Here is a 19570-nt window from a genome sequence, read left to right on the forward strand (position 1 = left end):
AGCACCGTTAGTCAGGTGGGGACTGGAAAAGGAACAAAGAAATCTATAACTGGTTGTGATCAATGATCTGTGAATATCACTGCATTTGGACCAGCCCACTTTTTAAAATGTGGGTGTCACTTTTGGGTCTATCCTGCCGATGACGCTGGGCACTCTGCTACTCTCTTTGCCTTCGGTGGCCAGTGAAACTCGGCAGGGGGGTCGCCATGCAGTGGCAGAAGCCAAGGGCGATTGCACGTCCCCCAGGGGTGTGTCTCTTTGCACTTGGACCAGCACAGAGGTGCTCACAGGGCAGGTGGGGGGCTGTCCTGACCTGAATCACGTGCACAGACGTGAGTGTCCTGCCCGCCCCTCTCCTCAGGACACTTGCAGCTCCCACCTCACCTGTCCGAGAACACTGGGGCTTCCTCTCCTGACCTTAAGGTGTGTCGAGGACCTGGTGCCTAGAAAAAGTACACGATGCCAACTAGCCTGGTATCACATTAGCCACCCACTTGTCTCTTTGATCATCTTTACATTTTGCACTAAATTCATCTAAACTCTTGATCTTGTCTTTTCATTTCTTCAGCATTTCTCAGCAACCAAGAATCTGCCATATTTTTCTACAACTAGGAGGCAATGGCGAGGGAGCTTTAACCATGCCATCTCCTCACAGCTGGCTGTCCACAGAACCCATCATCCATGTCGGGATGTGCTAGGGGTGCACAGGAGCACCATTAGGAATTTCACCCAGGTCACAGCATGGACCACGCTGGCCTGGGCAAACCAGACCACAAGTCAGCCCTCTCCTATCGCCTTCTCAGCCCTGCGAGGCTGGCCACGTGGCAGGGACTAGACTTGTCAGTTTCTTTATCACCCACCCCATGTCAAGTGCTGAAAATGCAATGGCCTTCACTAATTGTGCAGAGCCCTGACTGCCCCCAAGTACATCACACCTTTTCATAAAAGTGTTCACAGAAACACCTCTCCTGTGACCAGACCCGGCTTCTTTAGTGGGTTATTTACTTCTTGTCTCCCTCTTCAAGAGCTCTGAGCTGGGTTCCTAGAGGGATCATAATCGCCAGTTCCACCATCTGCAGATGAACCAATCTAGATTCACCTTCAAATTTCCATTTTCTAGCATAACCTTGACAACCAATTAGTCAATCAAGAGACATTTACTGAGCATAGATTCTACATGGCGATGCTCAGATACTGTGCCATCCCTGGAGGGGCATGGAGAAAGAAACCAAAATGCAGCTGAGAAGATGGGGTCTGCACACACGTCTTTCGAGAGATTCATGCCAAACATTTGATACAAACAATAAGATTAATGTTCGCCAAAACTGTCTTCCCGACCGATTTTCCCACCACCCTCAGAAGTGCCTGCATCCTGCCTGCCGCTGAGAGCCAAAGCTTTGGAAGCATTGTCAAATTTAGCTCTATTCTTATCTACTGCCAAATTCAGGGTCTTCTTCCTTGGGAAATCTTTTCGACAGTTCTTACTATAAAAATCTGCTACCAAGTCCCTCTAGACCAGCAGTCTGTGGCATACATCTCTGAGGATGTGATAAAAGTTCCAGGCATTGTCTTCTTAAAAATGCACTTGTGCACAGGTTCATAAAAATTTGCATATGATCTCAAGGGGTTCACGGGCCCCCCAAAAGAGGCCATGCTGTGGTCTAGACTGGACTATAGTTTCTTGACTCTCAACTTTTCATATATTTCCAAACTAGAGGTGGGTATTTTTGTTAGTCCATTCTCACACTGCTATAAAGATACTCCTTGAGACTGGGTAATTTATAAAGTAAGGAGATTTAATTAACTGACAGTTCTACATAGCTGGAAGACCTCAGGAAACTTACAATCATGGTGGAAGGCAAAGGGGAGGCAAGGCATGTCTTACATCGTAGCAGGAGAGAGAGCGAAGGAGAAAGCACAATTTTTAAAACCATCAAATCTCATGAGAACTCACTCACTATCATGAGAACAGCATGGGGGAAACTGCCCCTATAATCTAATCATCTCCCACCAGGTCCCTCCCTCAACATGTAGGGAGGGACAGGAACTCAAAGGATGATGACTGGCAGGTAGGCAGATGGGATCAATGGGTCACCAAGTCAATTATCTCTATGTAAAGGGTCAGGAGAAACAGGATATGTCCAGGGTTCTCACTAGCATACAAAGGCAACTGCCAGGTAATCTATGTCACTTAACAGCCAAAGATATCACGCCTCAAATTCATAAGTAGATTCTAGAATTGTGGGAAAATAAATTGGCTGTTATTTTTTAAAAATCTCAATTCCCACCTACACAACTTACCCAGAGCACCCCCTAAAAGTGCAGTCACTCTCTTTCAACTAGTGATAAATGCTGGATTCCATTCAAGGTCACCGTGCAGGAACGCTTAGTCTACTCCCCAGTGCCACCGTTGGGGGCTGGAGGTTTAGCCCTCCCATGCAAATTAGCAAAGTCCCAAAGCTTAGGCAAATATGACCAAAGGTGTGTAGGACTGTGGCACCTAGAGAAGTGTTTCTGGACGTCTGCAGCCTGCCAAAGCTGGGGGCTCGCACCTGTGGCATCGCTCTGACCCAGGGAAGAGTCAGTAAAATGTTGTAGAGGTAGCGGCTGCTGTGTCTACCTAGAAGGCTATGAATGATAAGAAACTCAACCTAATTACTTCGCTTTGCCAACTACAGCTTTCAAGTTAACGCTACAGTTTCTCAAATGGCACAAGTGCACATCATATAGAACTAGAAAAAGTTGTATTAAAAATTTGACATTATCTTCTAGGAGTTACTGCCAATCATCTGACTTGAGATGGCAATTGACTCTGCTCAGAGATGGCAGATAGGCTCAGATACAGCAACCCAAACTCAGGCCTGCACTTTCGAACATGCTGTTTGAACACATCGGAAACACCAGCTGATCTTCCTCACTCTGACACTTTAAGAAGACAATTGCCAATTAAGGAATCAAATTAAGGACCATTTCTAGAATTATTTTCCACCGAAAAGGCTCTGTAACCTAGCACACTTCATCAGAGCTTTTCACATTATACCCTTTCCCTTATTAACAGCGTGTCACTGTTGCAGGATAATGTGGGACATGCACTGCCAATTGTCCAGGACAATTCGCCAACATATTTTGCCAAGAACTTTGACCTGCGTTTCCCTGTTTAAGCCTCTGAGTGTTCTCACAGCAATAGTTTTCATGTTTCTGATTCATTTATCCCTAACTCACAAATTAGGTTTCTTTTGCCCAGGAAGCCTGGTAAGCCTTGGTCCTTGGAACCAGATTTTAATTTTGACTCTCAGAAAAGGCTCAAGTGCTCATTGTGACCAGAACTCCTCCAGGTTTGAGTAGGCGCTGAGCTGGAGGAGACGAGCCCCCAATTTCTTGGTGCTGCCATACATTGTGACAGTCTGTCCCTGAGGGTTGCCATTGTGCAGAGATGGTAGCACGACCACTTGGGTCCTGTGGAACTAGAGGTCTGAGGTGTGTCCCTGATGATTACAAGAGCATCTCTTCTCTCTGCCTGCCTCCAGCCCCTTCACACAGGGTCCGGCTGACATGGCCAAAGAGCAACACAATTTTAAGGCAAAGGACAATATTCTTGCATCATTACAGTTGTGACACACAACATCCTCATCAAAGTGCCAAGAAGTCTTGCACACTGGAGAAACACATTTGCTGTCCACAGCCTCCCTCCCATTCTTCCATCTGGTATTTCCACATCTGATGGTTTCATCCACTCTAAACCCAAGTGGTATTTCCCATGGCTAGCTGTACTTAATTCCCAGGGAAGAGAGAAGAGCTCTGCAAACCCATTTCCTACTGGAGAGATATTTCAAAATTTCCAAAAATTGGAACAACTCAATGTCTGTTAGTCTCACGAATGTACTTCTGAGACACAAAGTAGACACAATTTCCTATAAAGGACTCCAGTCTCTTCCTTACAACTATTTTAACAAAGTTGAATTTGGGAGGTTGAACCATCCCTAAAATAGCAGAGAGGGATATCCTTTTAAATAATTTCTAGTTCAGCATGATAAAAGGCAGAAATTGTTTGCTTCTCTGTATTCATCCCATCAATAAATGCTGAGGGCAGCAATTCTTTTCTGTTTGTCTCCAAGTCTAGAATAGTGCCTGGTACATAGTGGGTGTACAATAAATATTTCTTACATGAATGAATGAATATCATTCATTTTATAGGAAATGCACACATGGTCTACTTATGTAGTGTATATGTGTACATATGTTTATATGTATTGAAAACCTAATTTTGTGAAGTTAGATTACAGTTCTGTTCATTGAGCACACTTAATATACAAAAGCCATAATGTCCTAGAAATAATCATTTTAACGTAAAAATGTACAAATCAGACTCATTTCCTTAAGACATGTATAGAGCTCAGAAGATTTTCTGAAGTTGTATGTGAAGATCCCACTTTTAGACTCTTTAATGGATAAACATCCTCAATCTGCCAGCATGCTCAGATTTTTCTCTTAGGCTCTCACACTACATGGTTTTCTTTCTTTCTTTCTTTTTTTTTTTTGAGACGGAGTTTGTACAGAGACACAATAAAGGAATGGGCTGATTTTAAGTCCAAATCTTAAATAACTCCTTTTGAATTCAATTAAAGCTTTTGAATGTCCCATTAAACAACAGCCAACAACAAAATATTCTTGTAGTTCACTTCCTTTTTTTTTTTTTTTTTTTTTTTGACAAAGTGTCACTCTTGTTGCCCAGGCTGAAGTGCAATGGCACTATCTCAGCTCATTGCAACCTCCACCTCCCCCATTCAAGCGATTCTCCTGCCTCAGCCTCCCATGTAGCTGGGATTACAGGCGCCCGCCACCACGCCTAGCCAATTTTTGTATTTTTAGTAGAGACAAGGTTTCACCATGTTGGTCAGGCTGGTCTCGAACTCCTGACCTCAGGTGATCCACCCGCCTCGTCCTCTTAAAGTGCTGGGATTACAGGCATGAGCCACCGCACCCAGCCTCACGGTAAATGGCTTTCTGACCTCAACCTATGCTGAATTCTAAAATATTTACATGCAAATATTTACATGGCTGGAAGCCCCACCTCTGGAGCCCCAGAGACATTTTCTACCATGGAAAATGTCAGGCTGAGGCAGCCAGAGATGCAACCCCTCCAAAGTCAGCTCCAGCTCTCCGGGGAGACAGGTGCGCTTTCTAGTGGGGAGTGAGCTGCTGTGGGCAGCTGTCTCCACTGTGCTCAAGCGAAAACTCAGATGTGCAGCGCTGGCTAACTTCAGCCCTGCGCCTCTCCCACTTGATTAAGAGACCAGAGAAAGTTCTCAAAAGTGATTCCCATTTTGCACTCTGCCCTATTAAACTAGGACCTTCCCATAAATCGCTTACAGGAAGAAATCTATGACAGACTCCTCTCTGAGTGGCTATGATGGATCTCATGAGAAGTGAAGCTACCGAGATTCTGCCACCACCTACGCGAAACCACGGCAACGTGCCTTGTTTCAATTTGCTTTCGTTCATCTCATAATTGTTATACCTCAAAGCCTAGGGCTCCATCTTGGAATACATTAGGGATAGAATTGTGCCCTCAAGAATTACGCACTCAAGATGTATTCAATTGTTTGAATATCATTATAATCCCAATATTTTGTAAATTATCCAAGAAGCTGATCTCGTTATAAGAAATAAAGTCGTAGTAAAAGAAAGATACTTCATAGTTTTAAGTACATACGAATATCGATAGTATAATCATGAAATCAATAGTAAAAGCTAACATTTTATGAACGCTCATCTGAAGATACAAAGAGGCACAACAGTTTTTCCTCTGCTCTCACAAGCTTCTGACACCGGCTGTGTGGGAGGTTTCCCCACATACCAAGCAAGCAATCATTTCTTCAGGGGAGACCAGCTAGGCTTCCTTTAATTCCACTCAATTCTGACTCCATCTATCTGAAGACAGCATCAGCTCCCACAGATGAAGGCTCAGTCCCACAAGATTGCCCCACTTCAGACCCCATTGCCAGGAATAAATTGTCACCTATTCTTCTGTCCATTGGTTATAAATTGGAATTTCCATGAACCCCTCCTGGGGTTTGATTAACCTGCTAGGAAGGCTCACAGAACTCAGGGAAACCCTTATGTTTACTGATTTATTATAAAGGCTACTGTATTACAAAGGATACAGATGAATACCCAGAACATGGAAGAGAGGCACAGAGCAAGGTGTAGGGGAAGGGGCAGGGCTTCCAGCCCTACCAGGGCATGCCACCTTCTAGGAACAGCTCCACATCTTCAGCCATCCTGAAGCTCCTCAAGCCTGTCTTTTTGGGATTTCATGGAAGCCTCCTTATATAAGGGCATGATTGATTAAATCATTGGCTATTGGTAATTAACTCAACCTCCTACACTGCCCCTCTCCCCAGAGGTTGTGAGTGGGGCTGAATCCATCCTTTAGCCTGCCTTGGTCTTTCCCAGGGACCAGCCCAACTCTGAAGCTGCGGGGTGGGGGAGCCAGTCACCAGTCAACTCATTAACATACAAAGACACTTATCACTTCGGATTCCAAGAATTTCAGGAATTGTATGCTAGGAAACAAGAGGAAGACCAAAGATCTACTTCACAGCATGAAATCTTATGATATGGAAGTCACTCATTTACCAGTATCGTGTCTGCGACCTTCACAACACAATAAAGGAATACGTTATTATCCCTCATGGATAGATGGGGAAACTGAGGCACAAAGAAGTTAAGAAGGTTGCCCAAGGTCAAACAGCTAGTTGCTGTTTGGGCAAATAAATTTATTTTTATTAATTTTATTATTAAAATCCATCACTAAAACTGTCATCAGTAATTCAAATCCATCTCATCTGACTCCAGAGTCTGAAACTGATGCCTTTTGCAGTCTCAGAACTTAAATGAAAAGATTTGGAGCCAGAAGAGAACAGTGCAAGTGCTAAATTTTCAACCTAACATCTATCATACCATTACCAAAATTATTCTCACTTTAACTCAGGCACATGTCCAAATGCAAAGTATAGGAACAATTCTAACCACCTGCATATTTCCTAATTCAGAGTAAGCGCTGAACACACACTTACTGAACAAATTTTAAATGCCAAAAGCAAGATACTGAGCTATCAAACTATTACTTCCTACTTTGTTTTCATGTGAATTCTTACTCTTATTTTACTTTCGCTGATGTAAAAATTAAAAAGAGAGAGAGAAATGGGCCTTTGGTTACAAATTGGCTTCTTGCCTAGGACAATACCCAAAGTTATTTATGTTTTAAATAAATGATCTAGTCAAGAGAAAAAAAAATCCATATATCATAATATATTAATTGATGATAACCTCCATGGAAAAAAGAGAAAATATCTATGATCAACATGAAATAATAAAGAAGTATGAATTATAGAATTTTTTTAAAAAAGTTTTAAAAGCCTAAATTCCTGAAGAAATACAATCTTATTATTTTCAAGTATTTGGGAAAACAAAATCTAATTATTATGGAGGCGCCCAATGGCTATTTAGTCAGACTAGACAGGCTTTAACAATTGATAAAAAGCATCTGGCGCTAGCATAATGTTTACATGAAAAACATGTTTGTTAAAGATAAGCTAGGAATGAGAAATCATTCAAGAAGATCGCCCACTGCATATCCTACGTAATAAAAACCGTGTCATCCCCCTTTTCCAGTTAATATTATTGATTCTGGACCGGGTTTGTGTATGTGTCCGAAATAAATCGGATGCTGAGGCTGAACTAACCATTCCGTGGATGGTATTTTCCCCCATCACTGACCCATTTTCCTGCTTTGGTAAGTTTATCTTCATTGTATAGGCCATTTCCGGACCAAAATTTAGGAGTTATTTTAAACCACTAACCTTCAACCGTCTTTTGTCTCTAGAAACCGGATTTGGCGGTCGTTAAGAATTCCTCACCAGGAAGCCGAGTGGCCGGGCCTGGAGGAGCTGGGAGGGAGGCAGAGGACCCACGTCCAGAGTCCTGCGTCCCAGCGCCCGCTGACCGGCTCTGCCCCGGGTCGGCCTCTGAGCTACGGCGCTGAGCGCACCCTGCGCAAGTGCGCAAGCTCGCAGGCTCGCCGCAGATGGCGGCAAAACTCAGACTGAAAGCAGATCAGTTCTGAGACACCCACGCCAGGCTCCCGAAGAGGGGAGAAAGCCACGGAGGGCAGAGTCTGCTCCAGGCACCGCTGTGCTCATTTACCATCAGCCCAGCCCTCTCCAGATCCACTCAGGAGCCTCCACTTCCTGACACGCCACATGCCTGTTTCTGGAACCTTCTTCCCCCGCCCATCTGACCTTCCAAACTGCACCACACAGCTGGAACCGGGATTGCGGGCAGGAGCAGAAATCAACGGGAAAAAAAGACAAAGAGAACTGGGAGGGCCATGTTACACGCAGGGGTTCAGCCTCAAAGTGAGTGCAAACTAACGTCCCGGCACTGCAGGCCTGCACCTAAGGCTGCTCAAGCGGCGGCCTCAGTGAAAGAAGTCGGGCTGTCAGTAGCCGCACCCTCACCTGCTAGAAATGCAGATTCTCGGCATACCCCACACCTCCAAAAACAGAAGCTCTGGAGCTGTTTCGTGGAGCCCTCCAGCTGACACTGCTGTGAGCTCATGTTGGACAACGGCTGAAGGAGATCCTTGTGTGGGCCCTTCCAGCCCCAAGGGGTCTTGATGTCATTACTTTGCTGTTTATGCTTCTGAATTTGTCTTTAATTTAAGAGTGGTGCCTGGCACAAAGCAAGCTCGGTATAAATGCTTCACAGACATTAACTCACTCAATCCTTACATTTGCTCCCTAAGGAAAGCAACTGCCCTCATCCCCATCATACACATGAGGAAGACCAGGGCCCACACATTTCCCTGCAGGGCCTGTGACTGGTGCACAACCAGTGTGTCCCTGGACTGTCTCCTCTCTGGATGTAGTTGAGACATTGCCATCGCCTTTCCAAAAAGTCGTGTGCACGTCTGACCCGTTAATGCCAGCTTCTTTGAGAAACAGACTTTTCTTTTGCCAGACTAATCGTAGGGTCCTTAGTCTGGTGGTAGCAAATACGTCACACACAACTCAGTATTAATTCTGTAACATTAAAATGGCATTGCATTCTTTAAAAAACTCTAAAATGCAACTCAAAAATTCAAGCTAATGATAAAAAAAGAGTTGCTTATATTTTAAAATGACATTTCAAAGCTGGTGCTCTTGGATGATATGAAAATAAATGCCACTGTGCTCAGAAATCAGGCATTACTTGCACACAAGGGAACTGCGGATCTGAAAATAAATTTTGATTGTTTTATATTACATAGTAATATACATATAAATAAAGCATTATTAGAGATGTAATAGCCAAATCTTCCACCAATTAGATTAGATATTAATATTGTTTATTTAATAAATATGAAGGAAACAATACCAAAATGGTTATCATTGGGTTTACCTGTACAACGCTGAAACAGAGAACAAATACTGACCTAGTACCTTCAAAAACGCCCCATGTGCTGAATGTGAGGATTAGGCAAGGTTTATCTTTGTGCAATGAAGACACATAGTATTCTCCTCTGAACGTGCATCATCTGTCATTTTCTTCTGAATGTGGATCATCTCTAGGGATGAGTGTGGCTGCTGGGAAAAGTTTGTGGAAATAGCTTTCAAAACATTGAATTACAGCTGGAACACACTGGGTTTTGTTCTTCACAAAGGAATATCCTTGTTTTCTAAAGCAGAAACTTAATAAAATCTTTAAACAATTTTAATTGTGTCCAATACAGGAATAGTGTGCCTCCAGATCTTCTGCTGAATTGAGCAATGTTTATTTAAGTTAGCTGCACTCTCTATGAGTGAATACACAAATGGCTTCCCCAATTGTTGGTGTATTTGGTGAAATGAAAATAGAGCAACTGACATCAAACTGGATGCTTCCAGCTCACGGCCAGTATCTCTGGCTGTGGTCCTTGCTGGAATCAGTGGCCACAGTACACTAAGATGTGTATGTATATGTATTACTAAACAATGGTAATTTTACAACTGAACAATGTACTGATTCTAAGAGCAACAGAAGAGGAGGTTGAATAGCTCTCCTTTATCAGGTAAGAGGTACAACAACAGAAACACAAAAGCCCAAGTGGCCTGGAAAAGATTGCTTTAATATCTGATTTGGACACTTGGCATCTGTCTTGTACCTTAAAGATCAAGTGAGCTTTAAAACTCAGATAAAATAAAATGTTTTTATAGTATGCAGATTAAAAACCAAATCCAGCAAAGTTTCCACAGAGAAAATTACTAAACCACGGAATAAACTATTTACATAAAGTGTTCGGCAGTGTACATATTTCCAAGTCATGTTTAGTCTGTGGTGGAATATCTACTCCAAATTCCAAATTAAGGGGAAACACCTTCGTTTGCCCAGATTCATCTTTGTGTTCACTAGTAATACCACAGGGGTGGACAGTGTAAGCCAGCAGGCAGCTCCCTCTAGGACACTCCGGGGGTGGGGAGGGGGTCCCAAGAGAATGGCAGCGAGAAAATTGGAACCAATTACAAGTAATTAATTCCTGATTTCCTCCTCTGTGTCGGGCACTCTCCCAAACATGGTGGGATGCTTTAAAAAGAAGATATGTCCTGGCAAGTGTTGGAACCAAGACACAAATGACAATGTAACTCCAAGCCATGTGGCAGCAACCACAACCAGCACTTCTCGAGTGCTTACTTCATGTGCACATGCTCTCCCTAGACATGGTGACTACCCTCACTGTATGTATTAGAGACTCCAAGCTCAAAGAGATTACAATGCTACTGAATGGCAGAGCAAGAATTGCAATTTAGGCTGGATTTTTTAAAATCCAGATAGTCAACAATATTTCACATTACCACTCTGACTCGAGAGGGGATCACGTGGAAAAGGGGCAGGCTGTGAACTGTTTCAGGAGCTTCAGTGGAATGCGTGCTAGCCGAGGGAAGACGAGAGGACACTGCAGGTCAGGGAGCAGGAGAAGATGAAACAGCTTCTGTGGAATGCAGAGATTATCCTTCCTTACAGTTACCAAAGCCGTATGTCGAGGAGTAGCAAGGAATGAGGCCAGAAAAATTTGACAGATCCGTACCACAAAGGGAATGCACAGCCAAGCCAAAAAGAGGGGGAGCCCCAGTGAGATAGTAGGTGGCCATGGCAGATCCTGAACCAGCAAGTCTATGACCATGACTTAGGGAATTGAGGGCAATTAGCCTCTCACAGCCTGAGGAATGGGCTGGAGAGCAGGAGAGCTGGGAGGAGGGGCAGGGCCATGAGGGTTCAGTGGTGATCCTGGCACAAGGCAAAGAGAGCTGGAAGGGAGTCCCAGCCACGGGAAGGGAGTCCCAGCCGTGGGAAGGGAAAGCTGCGGGCGCCTCTGGGAAGCATCCAGAAAGAAGCGGGAGACTTTGTGACTCAGCAGATGCAGAGGGTAAAGAAGAAGAAAGGCTAAAGCCTCATAGTCTCTGGGCTCTGTACCCAGAAACATCAGAGGGCACCAGGACCAAAATGGCAGAGTCGGGAAGGGTTGTCAGTCCGGGTAAAAAATGAGTTCAGTCACGAACATATTTGCTCAGTTTGAGATCAAAGCAAGACAGCCAAGGGGAGGCGTCCCATGGAAATGTGAAGACGTTGAACTGGAGTTGAAGAAGGAGGTTTGGAGTCCCCTTCAGGGAGTAATGGTGCATCATGGAGCAGACCCCCAGTGGAAGTTAGAGAGTGCAAAGAACAAAGAGAACCACGCAGGGCTGCCCCTGCAGCTCACCCACACTGAGGGGCATGGGAAGAGGAAGAAGACAGAAGCAGAGACACGGAAAGAGCGCTAGGAGGGACCCATGTCCCAGAGTTAGGACCAGGAGAACAATGGAGGGAAACGAGGCTGGAACCAGCTCACTGTGTACCAGACTATCAAAGTCTTCACCCCAAAGTCATTCCTACAGTGTCAAAAGCCTCAGAAGAAATTCACCATTAAAACATGTTCTGGTTGATATCCCTTTTCATTGTATGTATAAGAATGGTAGGAATATGTCTTTTGTATTGTTCTATAGTTGACATTTTTTCATGGTTGCTTAATAATAGCAGGAAGAACAATGCTCTAACATTATTTTAGGCATTCTATTGTTGCTTGAGCTGACTCTAGCCCAAGAACTCAAAATACCAAACCTCCTTGTGAGACATTTTAATGAGGTTAATCCTTCTTCAATTTGGGGAACAATTATTATAACAAATATCATAGAATTCATCAAAACCACTGTTGTCATTTAGCCACTTCTTGATGTTCTTCCACCGTCTACAAAGGTTTGTCTTAGATCATCACTGGTGGGTTCCATTTGTCTGCAAAATCTTTACCAGCTCTTAACTAAATAACTGAACTTGTTATGACCATCCTTGCCAGTTCTCAGAAATTTGCCAACAGCCTTGTTAATGAATAATGTAGGGTTTTGTGAATTCCCTCATGGCCTGGCCCAAGTAAGGGTAGGTTTTCTGGGTCAGTTCCTAAAGGCACTCCTGACTAGAATCAGTCATCCATGCCGCAACTTTCCAAACATCCCCTGCCTGCCTACCTGCCACCTCCGAGAAAAGGGACAGGACCACATACTGGGGCCTCAGTTGGAGCTGGGAGCTCTTTTTTATCACTGGTCTCCTAAACCCTGCCCTTCCAATTCTTTCCACCCCTCTGAGAGCAAAGTTCAGCCACCAAGATTGTTAATCACAGAAGCAATGACATTTTGGTATCTCAAGGGAGCAAACTTGAAGGTCATCTTTCAGTGCAAAGACCCTTAGACTTGAGAGCAGACAGGCAGAATGACCATGTCTTCTGTGTATAGTACACCATCACAGCGCACATGGAAATGACATGCTGGTGTATAGTTCCTATTTCTCCCTCATATTTCAGAGGCGGAAGCCCCTCCCAGAAGTTTCCTCTGAGTTCCCCAAAGCTGGATTCAGTGTTCCTATAGCCCTTCGATTCCCGTGATTGTGACATTTACCAGCCTGAGTTGGATTCGTCTGTTTCTTTTCCAATATTTCTCACCTGACCTTCCTGAGGACAGAGAGTGGGGGTGAGTCCCTGCCGCATGGCCAACACCTGGCAAGGTCATGGCAGGAAGGAGGTGTTCCCGATGTGTGTGTGGAATGAAGGAAGGCACAAACAGGTCCGTGTGAGGAAGGGACAGACCTGCCAGGGAAACTGAGGTATAGAGTTCGATGAGTACCCCCAAATCATCTGCTTAAAAGCAGGTATAAAATGTAAGGTCCTGTGGTGCCTAAAGCACACTCATTCTGTGTACACGTGGCTATTAAGAATGTATAACATTGATAATTCTGTGAATCTAGTCAGAGTACATTAACACTGTGTCTTCTGGTTGGTCTTAAAGTTATGTCCCTTCACCCTAGTCCAATTCCATCTATTAATATAAAGAGCTTGCAGATGTAAGGAATAGCTTCACCAATATCACTCCTGAGATCCTGGGCGATGCTGCTCTTGTTGGGACTGACTCAGAAACCAGCCTTCTCTTCTAAACTACATTTCCAGTAGAACACGGTCCATACTTATATGGGAATGAAATCTCACTTAGTTTGAACTCTAGGTCATTCAGTCCCAGAGGTGGTGACTAATGGTCAGGAGATGACAGTATTGCTGGACAAGCATCACCACACTGAGGGGAAAGTTCACGTTTCTAATCCTGAGAAATAATCTGTTAAGAAGCATCACACAGAACCAGCTGGAGGGGAGTGTGAAGGCTGCTGAAGGAAGGGTTCATTCCGCCCAGTGCAACTGAGTGACTAAGAGTAGAGGGTGCTCGCAATCAGAACACTGCTGGCACGTGTTTGTCTGGAGCCTGCAAGCTATTCCTCCTTTCTTGCTGAAGAAAAGTGGAGGAAGGGAGGAGCGGGGAGTAGAGTGGTAGGTTCAGCGTGGGATAAAATCAATGGTTTAGAAAATCCACCCATGAGTACGTAAACAACATGACCATTGCAGATACAGCAAATACAAAATTAAACAGCCTTTCATGAAGAAAAAACAATAAGTGCAATTCATGCCTGGCACACAGCAGGTGATGTCTGGATGTACAAATGCAGGTGAAGTGTGATTCAGACAGTGCAAAGGAGAGGTAAGCCAACAGTCACTTCCACTGGCTTCTGAATGAGGATCTGATCAAATCCACAGCATCTTATCATTCAAAATGTGCTTTTAAATTATGTTTTGCTTGGATCAGTATTGAAGCTATTTCAGTGTTATGGTATATCTAACAGCTGATTTTGGAAGAAGGTAAGCCAAAATGTTATTGATGGCATGAAAAGTGAGACAAATTTTAAAATTAGGCAGATTCAGTTTTTAAGTGATTTTCTTGTATACCCATACATCATCTGCACATTAAGCACTTTTCTCTAATTAAGCCAGGGAAAATACAGAGTAACGATAATATCTGTGAGGTCAGCTGTGATCAGAAGTGCCCACAGGCTGCATCTCTTAAAAACAGTCCATGGCACCTCAAGGGACACTGCAAAGCCAGTGGCCGGGAATGTAATTGAGCTTTAGGAAATGATTAAAGGGAAGTAAAATCATCTCCAACTCAACATTAATGCATTTGATTTCCCGGGTGAGAACAGGATTTGCGTAACTGAGTGGTTCTTTCTTTCTACAGTCCTGGATGTTTGGAAAGCCAGCTCTTACAGTTAGCTTTCTTTGCTTTGCTAACATTATCCATCAGAAAATCGAAATGCAAACAGCTCCTATTTCCCAATGAAGAACTTTCTCTGATTTACCTTACCATCATCAGGCTTCACCATCTCACCTTGGAAGCGTTCAATCTTTTGGTCAATATTTCTAGACCAAAATAAAGTGCTCTCAAGCCTGTTCTTTGGAAAGTATTTTGTCATCATTACCAAAGAGTGTTTAAATAACTGGCTATGAAGTTTGGGGAGACTGGGCTGGGAGGTACAATCTGAAGTTAATTGCTGATGTAATCATTAGTCCTTTCAATACCCAGTGGAGAAGCTGCCTCCAGGGAGATAAGCTCTCAGTTAGGAGACGTGTGTGTATATCACCAGTTCTCTCTGGCATGTAACAGTTAACAATTTCTATACAGTTAAGTGGATTTAGTGAGTATCATTCTTCCAGGAGAGAAGTAAAATTTTTTTTTAAAGACGAAAACAAAGAACAAGATTAAGAACAGTAAAAGAATAAGTATGGAAAATCTGGTAAGTAGCAAAAATCATTTTTAAGCATTTGAGGGAGAAACTGCAAAATCTGTTCAGAAGCCACACCTTCCGGCCTGTGGGACTGCATGGCTGTGACACTGAGCAACAGCTGAAGTCTTTATTCTCTCGGAGGGGAAGGAAAAAAGGAAACAACAGTCAGTCCAGGCTTATCCACGGCTGGAAGCCTCGACTCCTGCAAACCTCCTGCAAACCGATCTCCCAGATCCTTTCTGGGCAAGCACATAACCAAAGGAAATGAAAACTAGAAAAACAATTTGTGCATGGAACAATGACATGGAGTTTCACTTTGGTTTCATGCTCAAATATGAATGTGGTTATAATTTTTTAAAATATATATTAATAGAAGGCAACGAGTTGAGGATGGTGGCTTCTTCAAGCCGGGCGTCCAGAAGAGCCCCACTTCTGCCTTGGAGCGCGCCTTAGGCAGCAGTCGTGGGAAAGCTCAGATACAGCTGTTTCCAGGCAAAGGGCCCAGAGCTTTTCAGCCTCAGCCACCAGGGTCTCCAGACAAGGAGAAATACGCCCAAAGCTGCTCCCAGGGGCTAGGAGCTCGGAGCTCCCAGTGTGGGTCTCTGAGCAGCGCGGGGTGGGCGCTCCCGGCCCTCCAGCCCCCAACTCCCTCGCGCACCCGGCACGGGTGAAGGCGCCCAGCTGCCGAGCATCCCCGCGAGGCGGGTTCAAATCCCGCCGGCTCCCAGGCACCCTCACCCCGCCACAGCGCGGGCTGTTTCTCCTCCCTTCCCCGGAGGAATTCCTTAACTCTCCAGTACCCATACCATAACAAAGGAGGCTCGGTCCACCAATGCGCGATCGTAGCCTACAAGGACCCCCAGCGAACCCCGGCCCAGAGAATGCACCTGGCCGTGCCACGCGCGACCCCCGAGGGGCAGGCGGACGGGTCCAGGCGCGGACAAAGGGGCCTCTCGGGGCGCCCAAGCTCGGGGCGGGACGCCGGGAGAGGAGCTGGCCGGGAACTCACCTTCGCAGCGGCCCGGCTGTGCTCCTCGTGGAGCAGAAGGGCGGCGGGCAGCAGCAGCAGCCAGACGCTGAGCCGGGGCCCCATGGTGGCGCGCCCGAGGCGGCGAGGGACGGCTGCCCGGCGTGCGGGGGCCGCGGCGGACAGCTAGCTCTCGGAAGGCCGGACTTCCAGCGCTACGCACCGTCCGGGTGCGGCGGCTCCAAGCGGAGACCTGAGCGCGGCGGGCCGAGCTCCCCAATTTGTTGGCGCTGCCCCCTCCCCCCCGGCGGTGCGCGGGCGGCGCCTCAAAGGGGAGGACCCTGCGGCGCGGGTAAGAGGCGGCGGGAGCGCGCGGCCCGGGAGTGTGGCTGCCGTGCGCCGGGACGCCAGGGCTCCGCGCTCCGCACTCCGCACTCAGAGGCTCCCGCGTCCCAACCCCTTGCGCCCGCGCGCTCGCGGATCCAGGCCGAAGACCGAAAGGGGCCGCCCGAGCCCCCGGGGCCGGCGCCCAGAGAGCCCAGCAAGGCCGGCCGCCCCGCCGGTGTGCCGCCGGCGGGTGCTTCTGGAAGGGCCAATGCGTTCGGGCAGCAGCCCCTGAAGCCGAGCCCGAGGTGAGAGCGACCCCCGAGCGGCGCCCAGATCCTGGCCCGAGAGCACCGACTTGGAGCGCCTTGTGCAGGCTAGGGCTGCACGCTCTCCTGCTTGGGAGTAGAAAGGGGGAGGGTGGGAGAGCGAAGACCGAGCTCCTCGGCCAAGGAGCACCCACAGGGGCCTAACGGGAGGCTCTCCTTCTTTCTGGGTCGTGGGGGGGACGGCCCTCCGGTCACCCCTGCATGCGGGCCGCGCACCGCGCTGTCCCCGCGTCTCGCGGACCGAGACCGGCGGTGAGGATGGGCTGCCTCCCTCATCCTGCGCTAAACTCGCTTTGTCTGTCGCCTCTAGGCTAAGTGGGACTGACCGGGGCCCAGAGTGGACGAACCGCCAGCATGGGGAGAGACCAGCGCGCGGTGGCCGGCCCTGCCCTACGGCGGTAAGCGACTTTCTGCCTGGTCCCCGTGGGTCACGCGCGCATGGACCCTTCGGTGTAACTCTCGGGGACTGACAAGCCGGGCCCGCACGTTCACGTCTCTCTTCCTCCCTTTCCCATGCAGGTGGCTGCTGGGGACAGTGACCGTGGGGTTCCTCGCCCAGAGCGTCTTGGCGGTAAGTCCTGGCTCCCGCGCTTGGACTTGCGCGCCCGAGAGTGGTTGGGACGTTTGAGTGGCCTTGGAGAAGGCAGCTCGTCCGTGCGCTCCCGAGTGTGTGTGTGCGTGTGGATGTTCGCCAGGCTGCCCACCAAGGTTCTGAGAAAGCTTGCTCTTCCCGCATCATGCTTTCCACCTTTCCTTCCCCTTGGGTTCCCAGCGTCAATCCTGTGCTTTGCAAGCGTCGGCCCTTTCACGGGAGCTGGGAACTTAAAATGTAGCCTGAGGCACCGTTTTCGTTGCTTTGGGCAAAGCTGCAGCCGTAGAGGCCAGGAAAGAGTGTCAGTCACTAGGCAGTGAGACGCCAGGCTTAGGGCGAAAAAAGTTTTCCTGGAACTCGGGAGCTGGTGGGGAGGCTCTGTCACGGACTGAGGGTTTTTTGTGTTTTTAAATGGGAGGCTCTGGGTAAAGGGGCGGGGCGAGGAGGCGAACAAGGCAACCTTAGTATTGTTTGAATTGAAGCATTGCGAGGGAACAATGGCAGAAAAACCGCGTTTTCTCCCAAGTCCTGTTCCGGCCCTGGAAGAGCTGCCCCGGGCGCCACACTGGGATCCTGTTCGCCGAGCCTGCCCCTCCACGCCGGCCGTGCACAGCCCTGCCGATACCGTGGGTGCAGCTGGCGACTGCACTGCGAGGCTTTGTACATTTTATACGTTTTGTTTAAAGAGTAGGAGCCACTTTTACTGAGCTTTATGTAACCATGGCTAAAATGAAGAGGTTTGGTAGGTGAATTCGGTGCAGGACTCAAATGTTTAGACAGGAGCTGAAAGCGGAGGGAGCTTTCGAGATGTCCGCTGTCCCTCCTCTCCTTACTGTGGCCGATGGAGTAGCCCTGCCCTGTGGCAGCCAGGGCCCAGGTGGATTCCTCCTGGGAACGACCCCTCCCTCCTCAGCGCGCACTGTGCCAGAGCAGTACAAAGGTACAAAGGGCAAACGTGTTCACGATTTCATTTGAATTCTGTTGTTTTTACATCGTTCTGCCCTGATGTAAAACAAACCAGGATTTTAAAGGCAGTGAGTGATGAGGAGCTACTCCCACTTGGGGAAGAGCTGCTAACTTTACTTTTCCGCTGCTGTTGGTTCCGGTTCAAAGCTCAGTTTGGGAAGTAAGAGGAGGACTCGGAGACTTTGACCAGAGCACTCCAGGCCAAAGTTTTCTTCCAGTTCAGGTCTGTCTCTTCGTCCCAGCCCCGACTTAAGATCAGAACCTAGATATTTGAACTAGCCCAGTGACCCTGTGAGTTCTAATGCACAGATCTGTACTGCATGTAAGACTTGGCTCAGATTTATGAACCAGAAGCAATGTATGCACGCGCACGCACACACACTCAAAGAAGGGGGCGATCCCTAGAAAATACCAAATCGGGCTGTGTGTACTTTGGTTGTACTGCCACCTGCATCCCTTTGTCCCTTAGAGCCACTTTTATAATTTCCATATGTTCATGCCTAAGGATGGTGGGAGTCCCAGGTATTCTTTTCTGAACTCATCCTAAAATTGGTAGAAAGACCACCAAGCACCGAGGTCTAAAGATCTAGGTATTAGCCTGGGCACGGCGGCTCACGCCTGTAATCTTAGCACTTTGGGAGGCTGAGGCCTGCGGATTGCCTGAGCTCAGGAGTTCGAGACCACCCTGGGAGAAACACGGTAAAACCCTGTCTCTACTAAAATACAAAAAATTAGCCGGGCTTGGCGCTTGCCTGTAATTCCAGCTACTCAGGAGGCTGAGGCACAAGAATTGCTTGAACCCAGGAGGCCGAGGTTGCAGTAAGCCGAAATAGCACCACTGCTCTCCAGTCTGGGCGACGGAGCAAGACTCTGTCTAAAAACAAAACAAAACAAACAAACAAAAAAACCTAGTTACTAAACATAGCTCTGCCCTAATCTCTTAAATCCAGAGCCCCAGTTTCCGTACTCTGAAGAATTACGGCTTCACAGAGGCCAAGTGCCCTAAGGCAGATAGGACACCTCTATGCCTCCCCAAAACCTCGTCATTGCTGCAAGCTCACCCTCAGTCTCTTTGACTCTTTGATCTTTGGATGGCACCAAGAACATTGATTGCCCAGCAGAGCTTCTCAAAGTGCAGGCCCCCTAGACCCCCAGACCTAAATCCTGGAAAGGCTTGTTAAG

General features: G+C 47.1%; 2 protein-coding genes across 4 annotated transcripts in view; one reads left to right on the forward strand and one right to left on the reverse strand.

The window, feature by feature from the left end:
• COL4A1 (collagen type IV alpha 1 chain) overlaps positions 1–16432 on the reverse strand; it is a 158449-nt gene extending 142017 nt beyond the window's left edge. The window contains exon 1 of one of the 2 annotated variants that reach the window (XM_016925527.4): positions 16220–16432. In XM_016925527.4, the coding sequence (XP_016781016.3) occupies positions 16220–16303 (84 nt within the window). In that variant the 5' untranslated portion in view covers positions 16304–16432. Of the gene's footprint in view, positions 1–7865; positions 8003–16219 lie in introns of those variants that run through there. The other variant, XM_063792319.1, reaches the window with a different exon arrangement.
• A 124-nt stretch (positions 16433–16556) lies between these two features.
• The window catches only part of COL4A2 (collagen type IV alpha 2 chain), a 207688-nt gene continuing 204674 nt past the window's right edge, over positions 16557–19570 (forward strand). The window contains exons 1-3 of one of the 2 annotated variants that reach the window (XM_063792318.1): positions 16557–16809; positions 17141–17228; positions 17350–17401. In XM_063792318.1, coding sequence (XP_063648388.1) covers positions 17185–17228; positions 17350–17401 — 96 coding nt within the window. In that variant the 5' untranslated portion in view covers positions 16557–16809; positions 17141–17184. The remainder of the gene's footprint in view (positions 16810–17140; positions 17229–17349; positions 17402–19570) is intronic. The other variant, XM_001136859.6, reaches the window with a different exon arrangement.

Source organism: Pan troglodytes, chromosome 14 (genome assembly GCF_028858775.2).
Source record: "Pan troglodytes isolate AG18354 chromosome 14, NHGRI_mPanTro3-v2.0_pri, whole genome shotgun sequence".
Lineage (NCBI taxonomy): Eukaryota > Metazoa > Chordata > Mammalia > Primates > Hominidae > Pan > Pan troglodytes.